This window comes from Panthera uncia, assembly GCF_023721935.1.
Source record: "Panthera uncia isolate 11264 chromosome A1 unlocalized genomic scaffold, Puncia_PCG_1.0 HiC_scaffold_17, whole genome shotgun sequence".
Classification (NCBI taxonomy): Eukaryota; Metazoa; Chordata; class Mammalia; order Carnivora; family Felidae; genus Panthera; species Panthera uncia.
In genome coordinates, this window is record NW_026057577.1 from 39,711,375 (window position 1) to 39,735,252 (window position 23,878).

The 23,878-nt window shown below is 37.4% G+C and overlaps 1 protein-coding gene across 2 annotated transcripts in view; it reads right to left on the reverse strand.

Moving 5' to 3' along the window:
* Window positions 1-23,878, reverse strand: part of CDC20B (cell division cycle 20B) — a 52,836-nt gene that overhangs the window by 8,089 nt on the left and 20,869 nt on the right. For both annotated transcript variants that reach the window (XM_049649470.1, XM_049649469.1), the window contains exons 3-9: window positions 18,993-19,221; window positions 17,822-17,952; window positions 12,298-12,391; window positions 9,620-9,736; window positions 5,402-5,598; window positions 4,013-4,107; window positions 1,537-1,762 (exon numbers count right to left, since the gene is read on the reverse strand). In XM_049649470.1, coding sequence (XP_049505427.1) covers window positions 1,537-1,762; window positions 4,013-4,107; window positions 5,402-5,598; window positions 9,620-9,736; window positions 12,298-12,391; window positions 17,822-17,952; window positions 18,993-19,221 — 1,089 coding nt within the window. The remainder of the gene's footprint in view (window positions 1-1,536; window positions 1,763-4,012; window positions 4,108-5,401; window positions 5,599-9,619; window positions 9,737-12,297; window positions 12,392-17,821; window positions 17,953-18,992; window positions 19,222-23,878) is intronic.

A 23,878-nucleotide genomic window follows, 5' to 3' on the forward strand; every position in this document is an offset into this window, starting at 1 on the left:
ATGCAGCCTTCCTCTCATTTGTCTCCCTGTGTCTTTAGGTTCTAGGTCAGAGAAGAAAAGACAAAATGGAGCCACACATGATTGCTCGCAACTCAAAAGCTCTCATGCATTTCAACTCCTAATACGTTTCAGGAAATAAAATTGCCTTTGATTTACTTATTTATAAATTACTATAGTTAATTCTGAAAAATAAGATTTAGTGTTTCATATTTCTACTGATAATTCAAATGATGAGTAATAGTCATTTTAAAGGACATTCTAACAAATATTTCATTTCTACTTATCTGTATATAGATATCTATAGATCCATCCTGGTATTAGGCTGCCACAAGCTTGACTTGCTCAGGTTTCAGAAACTCTTGGTTGAATTCATTGTATTTCTGACAACAAGGCGTATAAGAAAGTAACTTGTTTGGCTTGGCTTGGGTTTTTCACATGCTGGGTTTCTATTTTGCTTTATTTTGTTTTATATTTTGTTTGCTGACAGAATATTTTACATACGTTTTTCCTACATTTTTTTCAAATCATTAAGAATGGGCATTTGGACTTAAAATCATTCTTAATGTTCTGTGGATATTAAAATCCACAAGCCAGAGTATTGGGCCACCACTATTCCTTAGCCGCAGGTATTTTATGTTAAACCCTCTATCAGGAAACTCCATGATAACGTTTTAAGTTCTCATTCCAATAAATTTGCTCATAGTAAAGTAGAACCATTTCTTTGCTCTATAAGTGATAAATATCCTGGGACTAGACTGAAGCCAACACATATCTCTATGTCACCAAAGGAATGAAAGTATGGATTTTTTTCACTAGAAATAAGGATTTAAAATACAGAGAAATAAAAAATATATATTATACAGAGCATGGTGGAATATTGGTTTAAGTGTGAAGCACCCTTCCTCCTCCTTCTGGTAACGGGTTTCCTTTCATGGGTGTGAGCTCATGACTCAGGCCTCACCAGTCAGTGTACCCATCTCTCTGGCCGCAATTATCTGTTGGGAGATGAGAATGTGTCCAAGTTCATATCAGAGTCCTGCCTGGTACTTTTCTACCAGAGTTACAGGGAACGGTAGTTTCTTCACCAGTTCCCATCTGGGAGAATCTGAATTTAAAGCTGATAAGAGCCATCTTGCCCACAGAATGGACTCTGAATAAAGAATGAATTGAAACAGAGACAGGCAGAGCCAACAGCCAAAGAGACAGAACTCTAACGACATTATTTAAGGCCCTAGATCCAGACAATATTTGAAACAGCTGTATGTATCCCGGACTCTTCAGTTGTAAGAGAAAATATATTTACTTTTTTGCTGAAGCTCAAGATTAACTCTGGTTTCGGTCACTTACAAACCACAAAACCTGATGCATGGGAAGTATAAATAGGATTGTCTTTGAGGAGAGTGATGGCAAAATCCAAAACAAATTCTGGGCGAAGAAAATCTCAAAACATTGGCTTAATGGCTTTGTTCTCAGGTGCAAAGGATACTCAGTGATCTCTTCGTAAAGAGCAACTTGGAAAGTGATTGATGCTCTTACCTTGACTGCTGTAGGTTGGGGTATGACTTTCAGTGGTTGAACCTGTGCTTTTGCACTCGGGTCACCGGGCCATATAGTCAGCAGTCCGTCACTACAGCCACTGGAAAGCAGCCTACTGTCGGGCGACCACTTCAGAGCACACACAGCTTGTTGGTGGTGAAGTGTTCCAACATGATGCCGGGCTACCCGAACGTCGTGATGATAAACACGGCCCAGCCTCGACCCACTGCACGGAGGTAAAGGGGTAGGTTTCTGGCAGAAAACTTGAGCCCTATTGCTAACAAGCATTTGAAAACATGAAGGAAAGCATAGTCCACACTACCAAGAGACCCCTCAGGACAGATTCACAACACAGGTTTTGAACATTCTTTGTATTAGTCACGATAGAGGATTCTGCCTGGGTTATTGTTTTCACAAGTGAAAAAAATTTGTGGGGCAGACTTTCAAATCTGGGTATCGAGAGGATATCCTTTGATAGATATTTCTAACGGCTTTACTATGATGCAGGCAGCTATAGAAAAGATAAATTTAAAAGATTACCCTATTTTTTCAGGAAGGAGTCTTTGTACCAAACCTAGGAAATAGTACTTTCCTGGAACTCAGAATATTTCCTATTATCCCAATGAAATAGTTTGAGTATATATACTAAATATATTTTAGTAAATATATTTATATATTTATAGTAAAATGTCAGACATAGAAATGTATTATGTCCTTTTTCTCTTAAGCTACAAATCCATTATTAGTTTTGTTAATGTTACTAATATCTTAAAAGGGTATAAAACTATCTGAATGTCACAGAAAAACTGCAATGTGATTCAAAATCAGTGGATAATGTCTACTCAGTCTTAGTGATTTGGATCCAAATAATGGTAAAGATCCTATCACTCTATCAAAGTTAATGAACTCTTTCTGAATGAGTTTAATTTTCCCCAAGGAGCAAGTAAATAACTACCTTCAATTATTTCTGAAATTTCTCAAAATCCAGTATCATATTTAAAAACCATTCAGGCACCACACTGAATAGCATTCTGATAAACAATATGGGCTCTGTGGCCAGACAACCTGGGTTCAAAGCCTGACTCTGCCCCCTTTACTAACCATGTGACCTCAGGCTAGTGTCTTAGTTTCTTCATTAAGAAAAGGTTGGGGGTGGGGGGAGGTGGATTAGAAAACACTTTATAGCGTTGTTGCAGGGATTAAGACAAAATTACACGCATAAACAGTATAGCACAATGCCTGGCACACAGTACTCCAAAAATGTTCATTGCTATCATTATAAGAAAAGGATCTGTTCATTTTCCTCATGGATAATAAAATTAAACTTAAACAATGCAGCCCATGAAAGGAATTCAAATATAGAACTGACCTCACTACAATCTCTCACAGTAAATGATTAGCCCTTTATATGGTATTTTAAGTGTTTTTAGGTTGGGCTTATAATCACAAGGTATTAAAATCTCAAATTTATATCTTAGCCACTTAAAGAAATTATAAAAAGGCTTTGGAATTTATTTAATTTAAACCTATCTTAAGAACTACCGTATAGGGGCACTTGGCTGGCTCAGTCGGTTAAGCATCTGACTTTTGGCTCACGATTCGTGAGTTTGAGCCCAGCATTGGGCTCTCTGCTATCAGCACAGAGCCCACTTTGGATCCTCTGTCTCCCTCTCTCTCTACCCCTCCCTACCACCACCCTCCTCTCAAAAATAAATAAACATTTAAAAAAAGCTACAGTATAAAGATGAATGGCAATTATTAAAAGCAATATGTATTCAGATCAATGATTTAGGATCACTGGGACAAGTCACCTAACTTTTCTGGTTAAAAAGTAGTCCGACTAAACCAGTAGTTCTCAAAAATGATAAAGCATCAGCATGTCTTTGAAAATTAGAAATGCAAATTATCAGTGCACCTTCAGCACTACTGTATCAAATTCCCCGAGGCCAGCAATCTGTGTTTTAAGAAGCCCTTCAGGTAGTGCTGATGCATGCTCAAGTTTGAGAACCACACAACTGGCTACTCTATGAGGTTCCATCCAGTTCTGACGTCTGTGGGTCTATGAATTGGAAATGTACCTCAGAAAGCTTAACATATTCCAAAGTCTTGATCCTGATAGGAATAAATACTTGATTTCAACAAAATATCCCTCTAGTAGGTATTACTTGGTACAGAGAAACTTTTTGCTTAAACAGTTTTACATTTTGTCTGAACAATTTACTGAATCCTGAGCCTCACTTTCCAGTACTAGCACATGGCGTAGGTGCATAGCCACCATGGTACCTGTGGCCACTGGACCACTCACATCACCAGAAGATCAGAATATCTGAGAGGGTAGAGTCATAACTGCTAACTAATAGCCTACTTTGTTTTGGTTTGTTTTGGTTTTGGTTTCAAATATTATAGTTCTGTTCACTCAGCCCCCATAATCCTTTGATGATATAAATCTAATTGGTTGCAATAAGATGCTTCTTACCTGCTAAGAATATAGTGATTCCAGCTCAAAGCCCCAACCACTGACAAATGACCAAGCATATTTCTCAGCCGCTTTTTAGTTACCACATCCCATAGCTTAAAAAAAAAATTAATTAAAAAAATTAATAAGGAGAGTATATAGCATTAAAATTTTCACAGCCCACTATATTCTCAAAGGCCTGACAGCCAATTAATGTTGATATAGCCAGTCCTTGTACTAAAGGAAAGCTCAGTGAGCACCTTTAACGTTGGGCAGCATTTCTCCACACTGCCTGTATATTCCATTACCTAGGGAGCATGCTATGGATGCTAGCCATTCTGATTTAATGAGGGAGGTAGAGTCTGTGGATATGGTATTTATTTTAAACTTCCCCAGGTGAATTCAGTGGGAAGCCACATGTTGAAAATGGCTTTCATACTTATAGTTTCTTCTAAATTGTGGGAATTTCATATCTGGAAATCCACCGACAGGCTAAGAAACTCCTTTTCTGCCACTATAAATGATATTCTGACCCATATGAGAAAGAGAACTTTGTTATAAGAAGAAATCATGACATACCCTTCATAGCATCCAATATCACCGCAGAGGTGAGAAAGTAGCGAGTGCCATCTATGGCCCTCCAAAGTCATTGAACACATGAGCAATATTGTTTACACTATTGCTAATAATAATAATAATACATGAGAAAGTAAATAGATTAAAACTGGTAAATTCACACTTCAGAGAGGCTATCAGAGAAAAAATTCATTTATTTTAAGTAACTCTACTCCTGATCATGGCTTGAGGTGGAAAAGAAAAGCTGAAGGTTATCTTCATCTCTCCAAAGTCGTAACACTGGGGTGTCTACAAACCCAACTTTAATTTGAAAAAAACAGAGAAAAGACTTTAAAAAAGGTAAATATAGAGTTGCCTGGGTGGTTAAGCATCTGACTGTTGATTACAGTTCAGGTCATGATCTAGAGTATCCTTAAGTCCTCATTAAATGACATTCGGAAAAGAATCAGAATGGTGTATACTCTCACTCTCCGTAGTTTGTTGTTTTGCATTTATTTTGAGAGAGAAAGAGTGTGTGTCTGTGTGTCTGTCTGTGTGTGTGTGTGTGTGTGTGTGTGAGGGATGGGCAGAGAGAGAGAGAATCCCAAACAGGCTCCGTGCTGTCAGCAGAGAGCCCCACGTGGGGCTCGATCTCATGAGCCATGAGATCATGACTTGAGCCAAAATCAAGAGTCCAATACTTAGCCAACTGAGCCACCTAGGCAACTCACTCTCCATAGTTTCAAATGACACAACTAATATAATTTCTCTTGTGTATTAACTTACTATTAAATGTCAATTTTAGACATCTAGCAATTACACAGAGCACATTTGGAGAAAAAAACCATCCATTACTTGTACTTCTCCCTCGCTGGTGCCAACTGCCAGGCAGTTTCCCTCTTTTATCCAGGACACAGAAGATACATAGTTACAATTGAGAGTGAAGTCTATATTTTCAATCTTATTGTGGCTTTCCCCATTCCAGATGTACACAGAGGATCCAAGGGCTATAGCAACAAGATTTTGAAAATTCCAATCTAGAATATTGAGATCTACAAGAAAAGATGTTCATATTAGGGTAATTATTCAACCAAATAAAAGTAATTTTCAAATAAACAACTTTTTTATAGGTAGATGAACAACTTTAATACCTTTCCCATAGTCAGTTGGAAAATAGAATCACCCATGCAAGCAGATCATTAGATGTTCAAAAATAAAAACTACAACTTTGTGTCAAGATTCACAAAGAAGTAATAATGCTTACTATTTACATCAAATATATTTATTTAGAGTCATTTAGAGAACTTCCAAGTTTCATCTACCATTATTACCACCCATGTACCTTCTCTAACAAATCACTAAAAATTAAAAGTCCACAAATTTTTTTCATTGAAATTATCTGGCCCTTCGTTCTGTTTTTGTTTTTGTTTTAATTCTAATGTAGTTAACATACAGTGCTATATTAGTTTCAGGTGTACAATATAGTGATTCAACCTTTCTACACATTACTCAGTACTCATAACAGTAAGCGTACTCTTTTTTTTTTAATGTTAATTTATTTTTTGAGAGAGAGACAGAGACAGAGCATGGGCAGAGGAGAGGCAGAGAGAGAGGGAGACACAGTATCTGAAGCAGGCTCCAGGCTCTGAGCTAGCAGCACATAGCACAACGCGGGGCTCAAACTCAAAAGCCATGAGATCACAACCTGAACCAAAGTCGGACGCTTAACTGATTGAGCCACACAGGCGCCCCAGTAAGTGTACTCTTAACCACCTTCACCTATTTCACCCACCCCCCAACCCACCTCCCCTCTGGTAATGATCAGTTTCTTCTCTATAGTTAAAAGTCTGGTTTTGCTTTGTCTCTTTTTTCTTTTGTTCATCTGTTTTGTTTCTTAAATTCCACATATGAGTGAAATCATATGGTATTTGTCTTTCTCTGACTGACTTATTTCACTTAAAGTTATATCCATCAAAAAAAAAAATTATATCCATCCATGCTGTTGTAAATGGCAAGATATCATTCTTTTTTATGGCTAAATAATATTTCATCATATGTATATAGATATGTATATATATATATATATATATATATATATATATATACATGTATGTGTGTGTGTGTGTGTGTGTGTGTATCACATCTTTTTATCCATCATCTATTGATGGACACTTGGGCTGCTTCCATAATTTGGTTATTGTAAATAATATTGCAATAAACATAAGGGGAAGGCACATAACTCTTATGGAGACATCCTTGAACCTACAATATCCATATGATAGATGCCACCATCATTTCTAACCAAAATACCACCCAACTACGTATATCTAGAAGAAATGGTCACTGACTTATATATGATACCTGAAAGTTCCTAGCAGCATTCTCCAGCTTATACTCTAAGAACTCTTTAACTGCCAAAAGAAACCATATTTGTATGACCACATTCTAAAATGTATCCTACCAAGGGGTGCCTGTGTGGTTTAGTCAGTTAAGCCTCCAACTTCGGCTCAGGTCATGATCTTGTGGTTCATGGGTTCAAGTCCCATGTCAGGCTCTGTGCTGACAGGTCAGAGCCTGGAGCCTGCTTCAGATTCTGTGTCTCCCTCTCTCTCTGCTCCCTTCCCTGCTCATGCTGTCTCTCTCTCTCTCTCTCAAAAAATAAATAAACATTAAAAAATTTTAATGTATCCTACCTTATTTATTTTTAATTGAAGTAGTTGACATATGACCCTTTCTTATTTCTTATAAGACAAAAACTCTTATCCTGATTGATACATATCAGTACAAAACTGTGAAGCACGCCAGTTTCACTATAGTGACCTAAGCCACCTATAACCTACCTCTCCCAATGATGACAACCATAAACTCTGAACAAAATTTAAAAAAAAAACCCATTGAGAACTGGATAATAAGCAAAAGCAGTGAAACTAAGTAAGGGAGTCAAAACTTGAAGAAGCAACCTGCTGAGGGGTGAGTTTCTCACTTTTTTTCTCACGTGGTTTTGCCAGAGGATGGGCCCCAGTCATGGAGTAGCACCAGCAGCCCAAACTCCAATAGAAAAATCACTGTATCTCTGGTTAGAGGAGCCAGGGAAAGAAGCCTGAAGTGGCCAAAGTGTGTAGAGAAGTCCTAGAGGGGAGAGAGACACAGAAAGGTACCCTCTAATGGTGAAAGTAGGAACCCACACACATCTCAGCCTATCCCAGAATTTGTGTCAGGACAGGGAAAACTCAAATCAGCTTAGCAAAGACTTTTAGAGCTGAACTGGGATTTGAAGCCTCCATTTAGGTCTCAGCCTGGATTCTGATCCCTATATGTAAGGGATAGACCCAAACCATCATAATCAAGGCTGAAGAAACTGATCTGAGACTTAAAAGGCCACCCACAAAAGGCAAGACCAATAAACCTAACTAAGACAAAAATGACAACATTCTCTGCAGGACCCAGAGTTAATACCACATATAATCCACAATGTCCAGGACACAATTTAAGATCACTGGGCATATATAAAAGGAAAATATAATCAATAGATGAGAAACCTAAAATGACAGTTATAGGAATTATCAGATAAAGATGCTAAAGCAGCTATAATAGAATATACGAGCAGAATAGAATAGATTATTCTCCATGAGGCAAAGAAAAACCTACTTGAAATGAATGAAAACATAGAAAATAGAAGCAGAGGAATAGAAAAATAGAAACTATAAAAGTAAAATAGAAGCCATAAATACAATAAAATAGACATTTTGAAACTGAAAAATACAATATCTGAAAAATCTTCTGGATGGGCTCAATAGCAGAATGGAAATGACAGAGGGAAGAGTCACTGAATTTGAATATAAATCAACAGAAATTATCCAGTCTGAAGAACATATAGGAAAAGAAATTGAAAAAAGAAATGAACAAAACCTCAGGGTCCTGTGGAATAATATTCAAAGATTCTCACATGTGTAAGTGGAGTCAGGTCCTGGAAACAAGAGAACAAAGTTTCAAATGGCCTTAGACCTCTCACCAGAAACCATGGAGGCCAGAAGTCAGTATAATATATTTTAAATGCTTAAAGAAAAAAATCTGGCAACCCAGAATTCTATATGCAGCAAAAATATCATAAAATGGAGTATAAGAGAAGCCTTTGCCAACTAACCGGATCTGAAACAATTGCTAACAGAAGCTTTTCAGGCTGAAGGGAAATCATATGAGATGGAAATTTGGATCTTCAGGAATGAAAGAGAAGAGTAGAATTGGTAAATACTGGGTAAATATAAAGACCATTGTCCCCTCTTTTATTTAAAATACAAATATGTATGGACTTTTAGAGTAAAATTTATAGCAATAGTAGAGTTTTCAATGTTCGTAGACATAAAATGCAGAACAACTACAGCAACCCAAAAAAAAGTGGGGGAGGAGGGTGGAGGGGACCTATGTGATTACAAAATTTGCATCTACCTACCTGTTCACCAGTCCCCAGTGTATCCTCTTCATTGCCATTAACTACCAACTAACAACATTGCTGAAAAATGTTCTATCTTCTCTCCTCCACCCCTCCAAGTCCTACCCATTTTTCAAGACCCAGCTCACGTGTGATTATCTCCACAAAGTCTTTCTAGACAAAGATCCAAAGATCACTGAACTAGCTCCTTTCATCCCACAATTCATTATTTATATTCTACACTGGCATGTTGCTAGAAGTTCCATGTGAGTTAGTCCTGTCTTCCCAAATAGATTATAAAGTAGGCACATGACGAGAAGACCCCATGTGGCTGTTGACTGATTGGATTATCTATGTTTAAAATATATGCATAAGAATAGGCCACTATTTTCTCAGTTCATTTTAATACAGTAAAAAATATGTATATTGCTCATGCCCTCCCAACACCAACAGTACCCATTCCAAACATGAAATTTGTACAAGGAAAAGGCAAACTATATTAACGGTATTTGGATGGTACAGCTTTGGGACATGAGGCACAAGGACCATCAGGTTCTTCCAAAATCAAATTTCAAGTTCATGCCACCACATTGGATACAATGTGTCACTTCTACTTTTTAATTAATGATCTAAAAATAACTTACAATAGTCATTTCGAAGACCAGTAAGATGAAATTTCACCTCTGGTTGCAGTATGGAATAGTTTATACCACTGAATCTTTTAAGATGGAAGGATTCATCTCTGACTCCATCTCTGCAGCCTACAAGAAACAAACACATCTACATATCTTTATGATCTCAGGAACATAATATTTATCCTTGCAGGGATTAAGAGATAACAGAGTAAGAAAGAAAGTAGTCCTCCTGATAAAACTGAATTACAAGTTGCAGGAGAAGGAAAGGGAAAAAAGGAAGACTTCAGTATTCATTGAAACAAAAATTTTAAAAATATTTCATGGTTTGGGATGAGCACTGGGTATTGTCTCTAAGCCAATTTGACAATAAATTATATTTAAAAAACATTTCATGGCATTTTTTAATAAAAAGCCTGAGTGCCAGACCCAAATGTGACAACAGACCTTGTGGAAAGCACACAGAAACCTTATATCATACTATGAATATTTATTCTGTCACTTGAGTTTTTAAAATTTTTTTTTAACGTTTATTTATTTTTGAGACAGAGAGAGATAGAGCATGAACGGGGGAGGGTCAGAGAGAGAGGGAGACACAGAATCTGAAACAGGCTCCAGGCTCTGAGCTGTCAGCATAGAGCCCGACACGGGGCTCGAACCCACGAACTGTGAGATCGTGACCTGAGCTGAAGTCGGGCGCTTAGCCGACTGAGCCACCCAGGTGCCCCCGTGTCACTTGAGTTTTTAAAATCAAAGTAGTTTGGGGGTGCCTGGGTGGCCCAGTTGGTTAAGTGTCAGACTTCGGCTCAGGTCGTGATCTTGCAGTTCGTGGTTCGAGACCTGCATGGGTCTCTGTGCTGACAGCTCAGAGCCTGTAACCTGCTTTGGACTCTGTGTGTGTGTGTGTGTGTGTGTGCACGCATGTGTGTGTCTGTCTCTGCTCTTCCCCTGCTCATGCTCTGTCTCTCTCTGTCTCTCAAAAATAAATAAATGTTGGGGCACCTGGGTGGCTCAGTCAGTTAAGCATCCAACTTCGGCTCAGGTCATGATCTCACTGTCCGTGAGTTCGAGCCCCGCGTTGGGCTCTGTGCTGGCAGCTCAGAGCCTGGAGCCTGTTTCAGATTCTGTGTCTCCCTCTCTCTCTGACCCTCCCCCGTTCATGCTCTGTCTCTCTCTGTCTCAAAAATAAATAAACATTTAAAAATTTTTTTTAAAAAAAGAAAAAATAAATAAATGTTAAAATTTTTAAATCAAAGTAATTTTTGCATATCCATTTGTCTGTCACATCAACAATTACCTGATAGACATAAGCACTACTCTGAGTTTTTGTCAGTAAACATTTGTGGGTTCATTTATTTCAGCTCTTTGTCTCACTGGTTCTGTACCAGAGCATGCAGTTATTTCTGGCTAGTTTTACCCGTGAATATCTGAGGTCAGGGTCATATCTTGGGCTCAGTTTTAATTCTCATCCAAAGACCCAACTAAGTATAAGCCACAGGCCACTGTCTTTTCATCTGTACAACCACTTGGCTTGTGATCAAACTAAAAATGACATAAATGAATAGGTGTTGAGACCACCCAAGTAATTTGTGGTCTCTATGACCACATGCCTTTGGATAAAAGCGTAAGAGCTTCACAGTGCTAAACCAAGAAGTAGATTAGTACTCCCAGCCTTGGTGTTAGCCATGAAGAGCTACAGTTGTGAGTAAAACTGCAAGGTTGCTGGAAACACTCAAGCACCGCCAATAAAGGTTTTTTAAAAAACAGGTTGTTTTTTAACAAACTTTCAGTTGCAAAATAAGAGTCATAGGGATGTAATGTAGAGCATGGCAATTACAGTTAATAATACTGGATTACATATTTGAAAATTACTAAGAGAGTAGACCTTAAGAGTTTTTATCACAAGAAAAAAATTCTGTAACTATGCATGGTGATGAATGTTAACTGGAATTACTGTGGTGATCATTTAACAATATATACAATATATACAAATATCACATTATTATGTTTTATACCTGAAATGAATACAATTGGCCTTTGAACAACATGGGTTTGAACTGCTATGGTCCACTTATATGCTGATTGTTTTTTATAAATACCATACAGTAATATAAATGTATTTTCTTTCCCTTATAACTTTCCTAATAACATTCTTTTCTCTAGCATACTTGTATGAATATAGTATGCAATACATATGGCATACAAAAGATGTGTGAATCACCTGTCCAAATTATTAAGGCCTCCAGTCAACCATAGGCCATTAGCAATTAAGTTTGGGGGGAGTCAAAAGTTATATACAGATTTTCAACTGTGTGAGGGGTTGTTTACTTTTTAGAAGTGTGATATAAGTAGATTGAAGGAGGTGAATGAGGCAGGAGAACTAAGTTGTTATCTACTCTGCTAGAAAGTTATGATAAAGTCTAAAATCTCAAAAAAGAGCAGTTTACAAATATTACTTAGAAAATAGTTGTAAACATTATCAACAAGAGCCAAACCGTGGCAAGAACCCAAATGTCCACCAAATGATGAATGGATAAAGAAGAATAAGGAAGAAATGAAGAAGGCAGGGAGAGAGAATTATCTGAATTTTATAATTATGTTTATTAGTCTAATAAATATAAAAAAGAAATGAAGAAGGCAGGGAGAGAGAAGGGTAGGAAAGAAGGACAAACAAAATCTTTGCCCCATACCTTTCCAAACACATTGGGATTTCTCACAGAGCTGCATTTTCCCACTAACCCACTGAGCCACCTTCTGGGTCAAAAATAGCTGGTTTAGGCATTTCTGAAAACAAATAAATACTTCTTTAGAAACATATATGCACATCTCAGATGTTATGCATGACATAGTGTTAAACCAGTAATTCACCAGCAAGTTCAAAGTTTCCACATTATCAAAACCAACACTACAATTGCTATTTTTTATTACCTAACCAGCATGTAGTGAATACAGTGCTGAGCATTTTACATGTATTATTTCTAATCTCCCCAACAACTCCATAGGGCAGGTATTACTCAGCTAGAATAAAATCTTCTTTACTCTTCTAGCCTAAAAATCTTTTTAGCCCACAAACCAACTAAAAGGCCAGTGAGATCATCAAAGCCTGCAAGAACTGAAATGTCATGATATTTCTGGTACGTTGTGAAACTGAAAGACCTCCCCAAGATGATAAAGTTGATTGTATGTTAAGGCTACTTTTTCAAGAAAGATTTCTTTCAAAAGATGCCTCTCAGCATTTAACCTGGAGGTGCTCTTTCAGTCTGTTACTGAGATTTTCTCTGCGTCTTAATTTTCCTCCTCTGTAATATGTTGAGATTGAACTAATCATCCTAAAGGTCTTTTTCCATTAACACCTTCACCTATTAGAAATGGGAACACCAAATCACTGGGATCTTAAATAACATACCTCAGTTTCCACGAACACAAAAATCGGATTGCTGTTTCTTTGGACCAGTATACAAAAAGCACTTCCGACATTCTTACATCCAACTTCAGTCAAAAACAGATGAGAAAATTACTACAAGTATAAAGAAAAGTACTTGCAGAAATTTCCTAGAAACATTTTAGCAAACAGTTAAAGCAGAGATGATTCCTTTTTTTCTCCTTCATGATAATATATTTAATCTTACATATAAAACAATTGTGGGATCACCATAATTCACACAGAAGTCTCTCTCACAGGCATCATTTTGAGATTTTGGTTTTCTGCCCAGATATCATGCCACATAATAGGCATTGTCAGTCAATGAATCATGGATTTTTAGGTATTCTAATTAGAACAATTCAGTATAAAGCAGGGTTTCCCACTTTCAGCACCACTGGCATTTGGTAGTAGATAATTCATTATTGTGGGGGGCTGTTCTGTCCTTTATAGGACATTTAGCAGTATCCCAGCCTCCATCTACTAGATACCCTCTCACTAGGTTGTGATAGTCAAGAATCAGACATTGCCAAATGTCCCTTGGGGAGCAAAATCACCTCCAGTTGAGAACTACTGATAACAAATAATGTTCCTAAAATCGACTGGCTTCTCCAGTATCTATAGTCAGCACAAAGCTGCCCAAGACATTACCTGGCACAGTGTGCTTCTGTTTGATGTCCCCAAGGGTGCTCTACCCCAGGTAAGATCTATTAACTACTTTAATGAACAATTTGGCCTAGAGCTGACTATATATCATAATTTTGAACATCTCCTCAGCTATGCAGGCCCTTGTTGTAGAAACACCCCCACATGACTTCTGAGGACCACATGAAGACACACATTTACTGTCAATGCGAAAGACCTCACTGTATCTGCACTACTCCTGATGCTGCTTGATTTCTAATCAGTCATTAAACAAATGCTTGACATAAAATAGTCAAACAGTTTCCATTATCCCTTTCTCAGGTTTTCCAGTGATGCTGGGACAATGTTCTGATTGGATTACAATTGCTGTAACAATGGTAGTTTGCCAACACCATTGTGATCGCACAGAGCCACCTACTTACTGCCACCAGTTACTATAGAGCCTAAGGGAGAGAGTAAAAGGAAGTTCTGAAGATCAAGGCAGTACAAACTCCAACTGGCAAGACGTAGGGTGTGGAAAGGCAATGGTGCTAATAACCTGGCCTGGATGTAAAGTCAACATTTCCCCATTGACTCAGAACTCTCTAACCTTCTGCACTTCCAAACCCTTAACCAACAGTAGAGCACTCAGCAAAAGACCTGCTCTAAGATATTTGTTTTCACTTTGCATGTTATTTCAAATAATTAAATTTTACATTCACGATATTGTTCCTCTAGCAAGATATATATGCCAAACACTGAAAGCACATACTAAATGAGAAACTGTCTAAATTGAGAATTTATGACGTTCCTAGTGTAACGCTTTCTAAATTAAACCTTTATTCCTTCAGAAGCTCTTCGTTGGATTTGATACACTCAAAAATATGCTATTGATATTTCATGTGCCCTAAGATTTGGGTCAGATTCCTCAAAGATCTTAAAACCATAATAAAGGGGCTCCTGGGTGGCTCAATCGGTTTAAGTGTCCAACTCTTGGTTTCAGCTCAGGTCATGATCTCACAATGCGTGACTTTGAGCCCCATGTCAGGCCCTGAGCTAATGGCACAGAACCAGCTTGGGATTCTTTGTCTCCTCTCTCTGCCCCTTCCCTGCTCGCACATTCTCTTGCTCTCTCAAAACAAATAAATAAACATTTAAAAACACATAATAAATAAGATACTTAAAAGAATGAAATTAACTTAGTCAAGAAACAAACAAAAAAAAAACAGTAAAAAGGACTTAAGGGAAATATTTAAAAGACCATCTTGTAGAGGAAGAATAGAATGTATCCTGAGTGACCCCAGATGCCAGACCAAGTCACAGAATAGTTGGAAATGATTGTACAAGGGATCTTTTGGCTGAGGGGAAACATACCATAATATGTGTAATTTTATTATATTTTTAATCTTTACCTTTGTTAATGTTTATTTTTGTAATATAAGTATAATTAACATACATATAAGAGTTTCAGATGTACAATATAATGATCCAACAATTCTATACATTACACAGTGCTCGTCATGATAAACGTACTCTTAATCCCCATCACCTATCACAACCATGCCCCCCACCCACCTCCCTCTGGTAACCATCAGTTTGTTCTCTGTAGTTAAGAATCTGTTTCTTGGTTTGTCACTTTTTCCTTTGTTCATTTGTTTCTTAAATTCCACATATGACTGAAATCATATGGTATTTCCCTTTCTCTGACTTACTTCACTTAGCATTATACTTTTGTGCTACATCTCTGTTGTTTCAAATGGCAAAATGACATTTTTTTTTAAGTTTGTTTCTTTATTTTGAGAAGAGAGCACAAGAGAGTGGGAGAGCAGCAGAGAGAGAGAGAGAGACAGAATCCCAAGCAGGCTCCGGCTGTCAGTGCAGAGCCCAACGTGGGCCTCAAACTCATGAACAGTGAGATCATGATCCGAGCTGAGATCAAGAGTCAGATGCTTAACCAACTGAGCCACCCAGGTGCCCCAAAATGTCATTCTTTTTACAGCTGAGTAATATTCCATTGTATGTATATGTATATATATTTTATTTATTTATTTATTCATTTGTGTGTATATATATACACACATATGTATATATATACACACATATGTATATATACATATCTATATGTACATACATATAGATATGTGTGTGTGTGTATATATATATATATATACACATATATATATATATATACCACATCTTCTTTATCTATTCATCTATTGATGGATCCTTGAGTTCTTTCATATCTTGGCTATTGTAAATAATGCTCCCATACACATTGTGATGCATATATATTTTTGAATTAGTGTTTTTGTTTTCTTTGGGTAAATACCTAGTAGTGGAATTACTGGATCATATGGTAATTCTATTTTTTTTTTTAATTTTGAGAGAGAGGGCACAAGCAGGGGAGGGGCAGAGAGAGAGGGAGAGAGAGAATCCCAAGCAGACTCTTCACCATCAGCACAGAGCCCGATGTGAGGCTCGAACTCATAAACCGTGAGACCATGACCTGAGCCGAAAGCAAGAGCCAGATGCTTACCCAACTGAGCCACCCAGGCACCCCTGGTAATTCTATTTTTAATTTTTTGAAGAATGTCCATGCTGTTTTCCACAATGCTGCACCAGTGTGCATTCCCGCTAACAGGGCACAGGGGTCCCTTTTTCTCCACATCCTCACCAAGACTTGTTATTTCTTGTCTTGATTTTAGCCATTCTGACAGGTGTGAAGTGATATCTCACTGTCATTTTAAGTTGTGTTTCCTGATGATGAGTAGCGTTGAGCATGCTTTCATATGTCTTTTGGGCATCTGTAGGACTTCTTTGGAAAAATATCTGTTCATATCTTCTCATTTAATTGGATTGATTTTTTGGTGTTGAGTCGTATAAGTTCTTTATATATTTTGGATACTAATACTTTATTGGATATTGCAAATTTCTTCTCCCATTTGATGGTTTTTGATGGTTTCCTTCACTGTGCAAAAGCTTTTTATTTTGGTGTAGTCCCAATCACTTAACTTCGCTTTTGTTTCCCTTGTCAGAGGAGACATATCTTTAAAAAAAATGTTTCTACAGCTGATGTCAAAGAGATTACTGTCTATGTTTTCTTCTAGAAATTTTATGGCTTCAGGAACCACATTTAGGTCTTTAATTCATTTTGAGTGTATTTTTGTGTATGGTGTAAGAAAGTGGTCCAGTTTCAGTCTTTTGCATGTAGCTGTCCAGTTTTCCCAACACCATTTGTTGAAGGGGCTTTCTTTTTCCCAGTGCATATTCTTGCCTCCTTTGTTGGAGATTAATTGACCATACAATTGTGGGTTTATTCCTGGACTCTATTCTGTTTTATTGATGTATGTGTCTGTACTGTGCCAGTACCCTACTGTTTTGATTTTTACAGCTTTATAGTATATCTTGATATCTGGGATTGTGATACCTCCAGTTTTATTCTTTTTCATGTTTTCTCTGGCCATTCAGGGTCTTTTGTGGTTCTATACAAATTTTAGGATTGTTTATTCTGATTCTGTGAGAAATGCTGTTGATCTTTTGAATGGAATTGCATTAAAACTGGAGATTGCTTTAAGTAGTATGGGCATTTTAACAATATTTCTTCTTCCAATCCATGAGCATGGCATATCTTTTTATTTGTGTCCTCTTCAATTTCTTTCATCAGTGTTTTATAGTTTTTGGAGTACAGGCCTTTTACCTCTTTGGTTAAGTTTATTCCTAGGTATCTGTTTTACTGTTTTTGGTGCATTTGTAAATGGGATTGTTTTCTTAATTTCTCTTTCTGCTGCTTCATTATTAGTGAATAGAAATGCACTGGATTTCTGTATACCTATTCGATATCCTGTAACTTTATTTAATTAATTTATCAGTTCTATTAGTTTTTTGGTAGACCCCTTAGGGTTTTCTCTACATAGTATCCTGTCATCTTAATCTTTACCTTTTTGCTGTCTCATTTTCACTTTTTTGATTGAGACTAACTAAACTTGTATTATATTTCTTTTACAAAGTGCCCTTATTCATGTCCTTAACTCACTCATTTTTTCTATCAGGAACCCATTATTTTCTTACTGACGTGTAAGAGCAGCTAAGCCAGCTCTTTCTTCACATTTGGGACTCAATTGTCTGAGCCTGTCAGGATATGAGATCTTCAGTTCTTTGTCTTTACCCACCTGGCCTTTTGAGGCAACATTTTCATTCCAGCCTCTGCCCAGTGCATGAGGTGCCTTGCAAAAATGGAGAGCTGAGTTATTTGTTTCAAAATTCCCTTTGACGGGGGTCTTCAGTGGTTCTTTGTAGGACCCTGCAAGAAAAACATTTAGTTTTTAATTTGTTCTTCAAAACAAGATAATCACTTTGGTTGGAAGTCAACCCATGGTGTCTTTCACAACAGAATGTGAAAGCACAGGACCACACCTCTCTAAAAACCATGGAAGATGGGGTAAAAGAGGAAAGATTGGCCTTGTCGAGAATGCCAGGGTCATAAGTGAGCACTGCCTCAGTGGCCTCTGTAAGAAATGCCAAGATTAAAGACCTGATTGCAACTGCAGCAGCAGCATAAATGCTTTATCTCTGAATGGAAAGAACATACTTGCACATCTGAAGAATAGATACAAACAGTTCCATGGGTTAAAGTGATGGAGCAAAGGTATCTGGTTTGCCCAAGCTATGATCATTCTGCCAGGAAATCACTATGGGATGCTTGCTTTCCCAACATTGGCATCCACTCTATGATCATGAGCAAATCACTTTGCGTCTCCATCTCTCTGTTATAGAAAGATGCTGTAAGGGTATTTTGAGATGACAGTAGTGAAATACTTTCTAAGTGAAAGTGATAGCAAAGTCAGTGTTATTTGCATCATTATTATTCATATCTGTTTTCTTCTCAAGATTGAGAAAGCCCTTTACCAGATTTTTAACTACATAGAAAACCTTGCCAAGTCATCCTGTAAAACTAAGTATATTTTTGTTCTTATCACTTGTTCAACAGAGGAGCTAATAAGTCATCCTGTAAAACTAAGTATATTTTTGTTCTTATCACTTGTTCAACAGAGGAGCTAATAAGGACCACTGAAAAATCTTACATATGTAATCTTTACAAAAGGAATCATATACCAATGTAAATCTCAGAAATGCATCTAAAATACAACATACTGTCTTTTGTTCTTGTTTCCTTTCCTGCCCCTTCCCCACCATCTTGGAAATTTCTTATTCAAAGGAAGGAAGAAAAGGAAAGCAGTTGACTAAATGTGATACCAGATAGTTCTATGCTACAGAGATTCTTTGAGGAATTCTATTTCATTGACATTTTTTAAATGGCCTGTAGAATTTCTATTACCTCACCTAGAATCAAGGTCTCTTTTTCAGGAGTTATCTTCAGCACGGATCCAGAAGCTTCTGGGAGGTAAGTGGTTGAACGCTCTTCCTCAAAGGAATCAACTGCCAGATCCCTGGTTTGGCTTTGCCGCCATCTGGTGGTAATTGGGCTACTGGCAACGGGAACCTCTGCCGACAGTCTCTTCACAAAGTTGCTCTTAAAGTTAGAATATGTAGTATTAACTCCGTCAAATATCTATTTAACATAAAAAAAAAGCCATAATTTATAGTGGCCTCAACGATGCAAAATTAAATATTCCTTAAAAGTAGAATTATTAACAACTCATTTAGTACAACACAAATTATATATGAGATTTTTTATTTTTGTGACCTGAGAGAATGTTATTTTATACATATATAAATATGTATGTGTGTGTATACTTACAGCCTCTGTTCAAGATTCTCAAGATATATAAAAGCAGCTTATGGAGTGATTATATTTAGTTATTATAATTACATATCAATATAAATATGAAGTTGAAATAACCATTTATATTGAACATGTAAAATCACATGTTCATATAAAATCACAAAATTGCAAATCTGGAAATAAACAGTAATTTTCTTTTTTTATTTTCTCTTTTTAATTTTACATCCAAGTTAGTTAGCATACAGTGTAATAATGCTTTCAGGAATAGAATCCAGTGATTCATCCCATACATATACCACCCAGTACTCATCCCAACAAGTGTCTTCCTTAACGTCCCTTGCCCATTTACCACAGCCTCCCACCCACAACCCCTCCAGCAACCCTCAGTTTGTTCTCTATTTTTAGAGTCTCTTATGTGTTGCCCCCCTCCCTGTTTTTATATTATTTTTGCTTCCCTTTCCTTATGTTCATCTGTTTTGTATCTTAAATTTCTCATATGAGGGAAATCATGTGATATTTACCTTTCTCTGACTAATTCTGCTTAGCATTATTCACTCTAGTTCCATCCATGTTGTTGCAAATGGCAAGATTTCATTCTTTTTGATTGCCAAGTAATACTCCATTGTATTTATATACCACATCTTCTTTATCCATTCATCTATCGATGGACATCTGGGCTCTTTGCATACTTTGGCTATTGTTGATAGAGCTGCTATAAACATTGGGGTGCATGTGCCTCTTCAAAAGAACACACCTGTATCCTTTGGATAGATACCTAGTAGTGCAATTGCTGGGTTATAGGGTCGTTCTATTTTTTTTTTAATTTTTTTTAATGTTTATTTATTTTTTAGAGAGACAGAGACAGAGTGAGAGTGGGTTAGGGGCAGAGTGAGAGGGAGACACAGAATCCAAAACAGGCTCCAGGCTCCGAGATGTCAGCACAGAGCCCGACGCGGGGCTTGAACTTGCAAGCCGCGAGATCATGACCTGAGCCAAAGTCGGACGTTCAACCGACTGAGCCACCCAGGCGCCCCTAGGATAGTTCTATTTTGAATTTTTTGAGGAAACTCCTTACTTTTTTTCAATAGTGGCTGCACCACTTTGCATTCCCACCAGCAAGGCAAAAGAGTTCCTCTTTCTCCGCCTCCTAGCCAACATGTGTTGTTGCCTGAGTTGTTAATTTTAGCCATTCTGACTGGTATGAGGTGGTATCTCACTGTGGTTTTGATTTATATTTCCCTGATGATGAGTGATGTTGAGAATTTTTTCACGTGTCTGTTAGACATCTGGATGTCTTCTTTGGAGAAGTGTCTATTCATGTCTTTTGCCCATTTCTTCACTGGATTATTCATTTTTTGGGTGTTGAGTTTGAGAAGTTCTTTATTGATTTTGGATACTAACCCTTTATCTGATATGTCATTTGCAAATATCTTCTTCCATTATGCTGGTTGTCTTTTAGTTTTTCTGATTGTTTCTTTCACCATGCAGAAGCTATTATCTTGATGAGGTCCCAATAGTTCATTTTTGCTTTTGTTTACCTCGCCTCCAGAGATGTGTTGAGTAAATTGCTGCAGCCAAGGTCAAAGAGGTTTTTGCCTGCTTTCTCCTCGAGGATTTTGTTGGCTTCCTGTCTTATGTTTAGATGTTTCATCCATTTTGAGTTTACTTTTGTGTATGATGTAAGAAAGTATTCTAGGTTCAATCTTCTACGTGTCACTGTCCAGTTTTCCCAGCACCACTTGCTGAAGAGACTGTCTTTATTCTACTGGATATTCTTTCCTGCATGTGAAAGATTAGTGGGCCATATGTTTGTGCATCCATTTCTGGGTTCTCTATTCTGTTCCATTGATCTGAGTGTCTGTTTTTGTGCCAGTCAGTACCATACTGTCTTGGTGATTACAGCTTTGTAATACATCCTGAAGTCTGGAACTGTGATGCCTCCAGCTTTGGTTTTCTTTTTCAGGATTGCTTTGGCTATTCGGGGTCTTTTCTGGTTCCATACAAATTTTAGGTTTGTTTGTTCCAGTTCTGTAAAGAATGTTGGTGTTACTTTGATAGGGATTGCATTGAATACGTAGATGGCTTTGGGTAGTATCGACATTTTAACAATACTTGTTCTTCCGATCCATGAGCATGGAATATTTTTCTATTTTTCTGTGTCTTCTTCAATTTCTTTAATAAGCTTTCCTATAGTTTTCATTGTGTAGAATTTTCACCTCTTTGGTTAGATTTATTTCTAGGTATTTTATGGGTTTTAGTGCAATTGTAAATGCGACCGATTCCTTGATTTCTCTTTCTGCTGCTTCATTATTGGTGAACAGAAATGCAGCCAATTTCTGTGCGTTGATTTTATATCCTGTGACTTTGCTGAATTCATGAATCAGTTCTAGCAGTTTTTTGGTGGACTCTTTTGGGTTTTCCATATACAGTATCATGTCATCTGCAAAGAGTGAAAGTTTGACTTCCTCCTTGCCAATTTGGATGCCTTTTATTTCTTTGTGTTGTCTGATTGCTGAGGGTAGGACTTCCAATATTATGTTGACTAACAGTGGTGAGAGTGGATATCCCTGCCGTGTTCCTGACCTTGGGAGGAAAGCTCTCAGTTTTTCCCCATTGAGGATGACATTAGTGTTGGGTGTTTCAATATGGCTTTTATAATCTTGAGGTATGATTCTTCTATCCCTACTTTCTTGAGGGTTTTTATCAAGAAAGTATGCTGTATTTTGTCACACGCGTTCTCTGCATCTATTGAGAGGACCATGTGGTTCTTATTTTTTCTTTTATTGATGTGATATATCACATTGATTGATTTGCAGATATTGAACCAGCGCTGCATCCCAGGTATCAATCCCACTTGATGGTGGTGAATAATTCTTTTAATGTATTGTTGGATACAGTTGGCAATACATAGCAATTCCCTAGTTCAAACTTTTCATTTCACAGATGAGAGATCTGAGGCCTAAGTTGCTCAACATTTATCTCATTCCCTCTGAGAAATCCCAGGAGTTTGGTATTACAGATCCTACGGTGGCAAACCATACCATGGATCTATGTGTGAAATTCAATTGCGAATGACAAACTGGAAATATGATATATATTTTTTTTTAATTTTAACATTTATTTATTTTTGAGAGACAGAGCATGAGCAGGGGAGGGGCAGAGAGAGAGGTAGACACAGAATCTGAAGCAGACTCCAGGCTCTGAGCTGTCAGCACAGAGCTCAACGCAGGGCTCTAACTCACAAACCGCGTTATCATGACCTGAGCTGAAGTCGGATGCTTAACTGACTGAGCCACGCAGGCACCCCAAAATATATTATATTTTTAATAAGATGTAGGGCATGTTAGGTTATTACCCTTGTGTAAAGGACTGTCAGAGAAATTTAGACAAATTTACAATCCAAATAGAAAAAAAATAGAACATAGGACCTAAACGGGCAATGCACAAAAGAAATAATTAAATGCTCAAAAAATATTCAACCTTGCTAGTAATCAAAGAAATGCTAACTTAAAACAATAACAAGATGCTAGCAATGGTATTTTTTAATGACAAGCCCCAAGGTTGAAGGTTCTAGAAACAAACACTGGCATATATTGCTGGTGGAGTATAAATTAGCATTGAAAAAGGAGGCACATGGTGCATAAAGACGGGAAGGACTCAATGTTTACCAGTAGAGAATTGACGAGGTAGATTTTTGTGACATCCTTAAAAGGAAATATTCTGCAGCCATTAGAAATTAGGACATACATTAAGGAAATGCAAATCCAAAACACAATGAGGTACCGCTTCACACGCTCTAGGATGGCAATAGATGATAGGTAAGTAAGTAGATAGATAGATAGATAGATAGATAGATAGCAAATGTTAGTAAGAATGTGGAGAGACTGGAACCATTACACATTGCTTATGAGGATGTAAAGTGGTACCACTGTGGATAACAGTTGGCAATTCCTCAAAAAATTAAACCTAGAATTACTGTATGATTCAATAATTTCACTGCTAGGTGCAGACCCAAGAGAAATGAAGCAGGTACTCAAACTCAAACAAACTCAGGTACATGGGCGTTCACGGTAGTACTATTCACAATAGTTGGAAGGTAAAATAACCCAAATGTCCATCAGCAAAAAAATGGATGAGCAAATTGTGGAAGATATATGTTTATGTGTGTACATATACATATATTATATATAATATAATTGTTTATTCACAAATGACGTATCAGTTAAAAATGATCAAGAAATTTCTTATTGACAATCTTACACTGTCTTGGCAGTTGTGTGTTTCTCTGGCTCATCTCCTGTCATATCCTCCATACTGTCTCCCCACCTTGATGCTCTTCCACAATTCTCTGCCAGGGTAACTCCTAGCCCACCTTCACAACTGGAATCAGCCATCATATCACGAAGGTGTCTCTGACATTACCTTCCTCTCCATTCCATTACCTTCCTCCCCCTTCCAAACTCCCCATTAGGCCACCTATGGT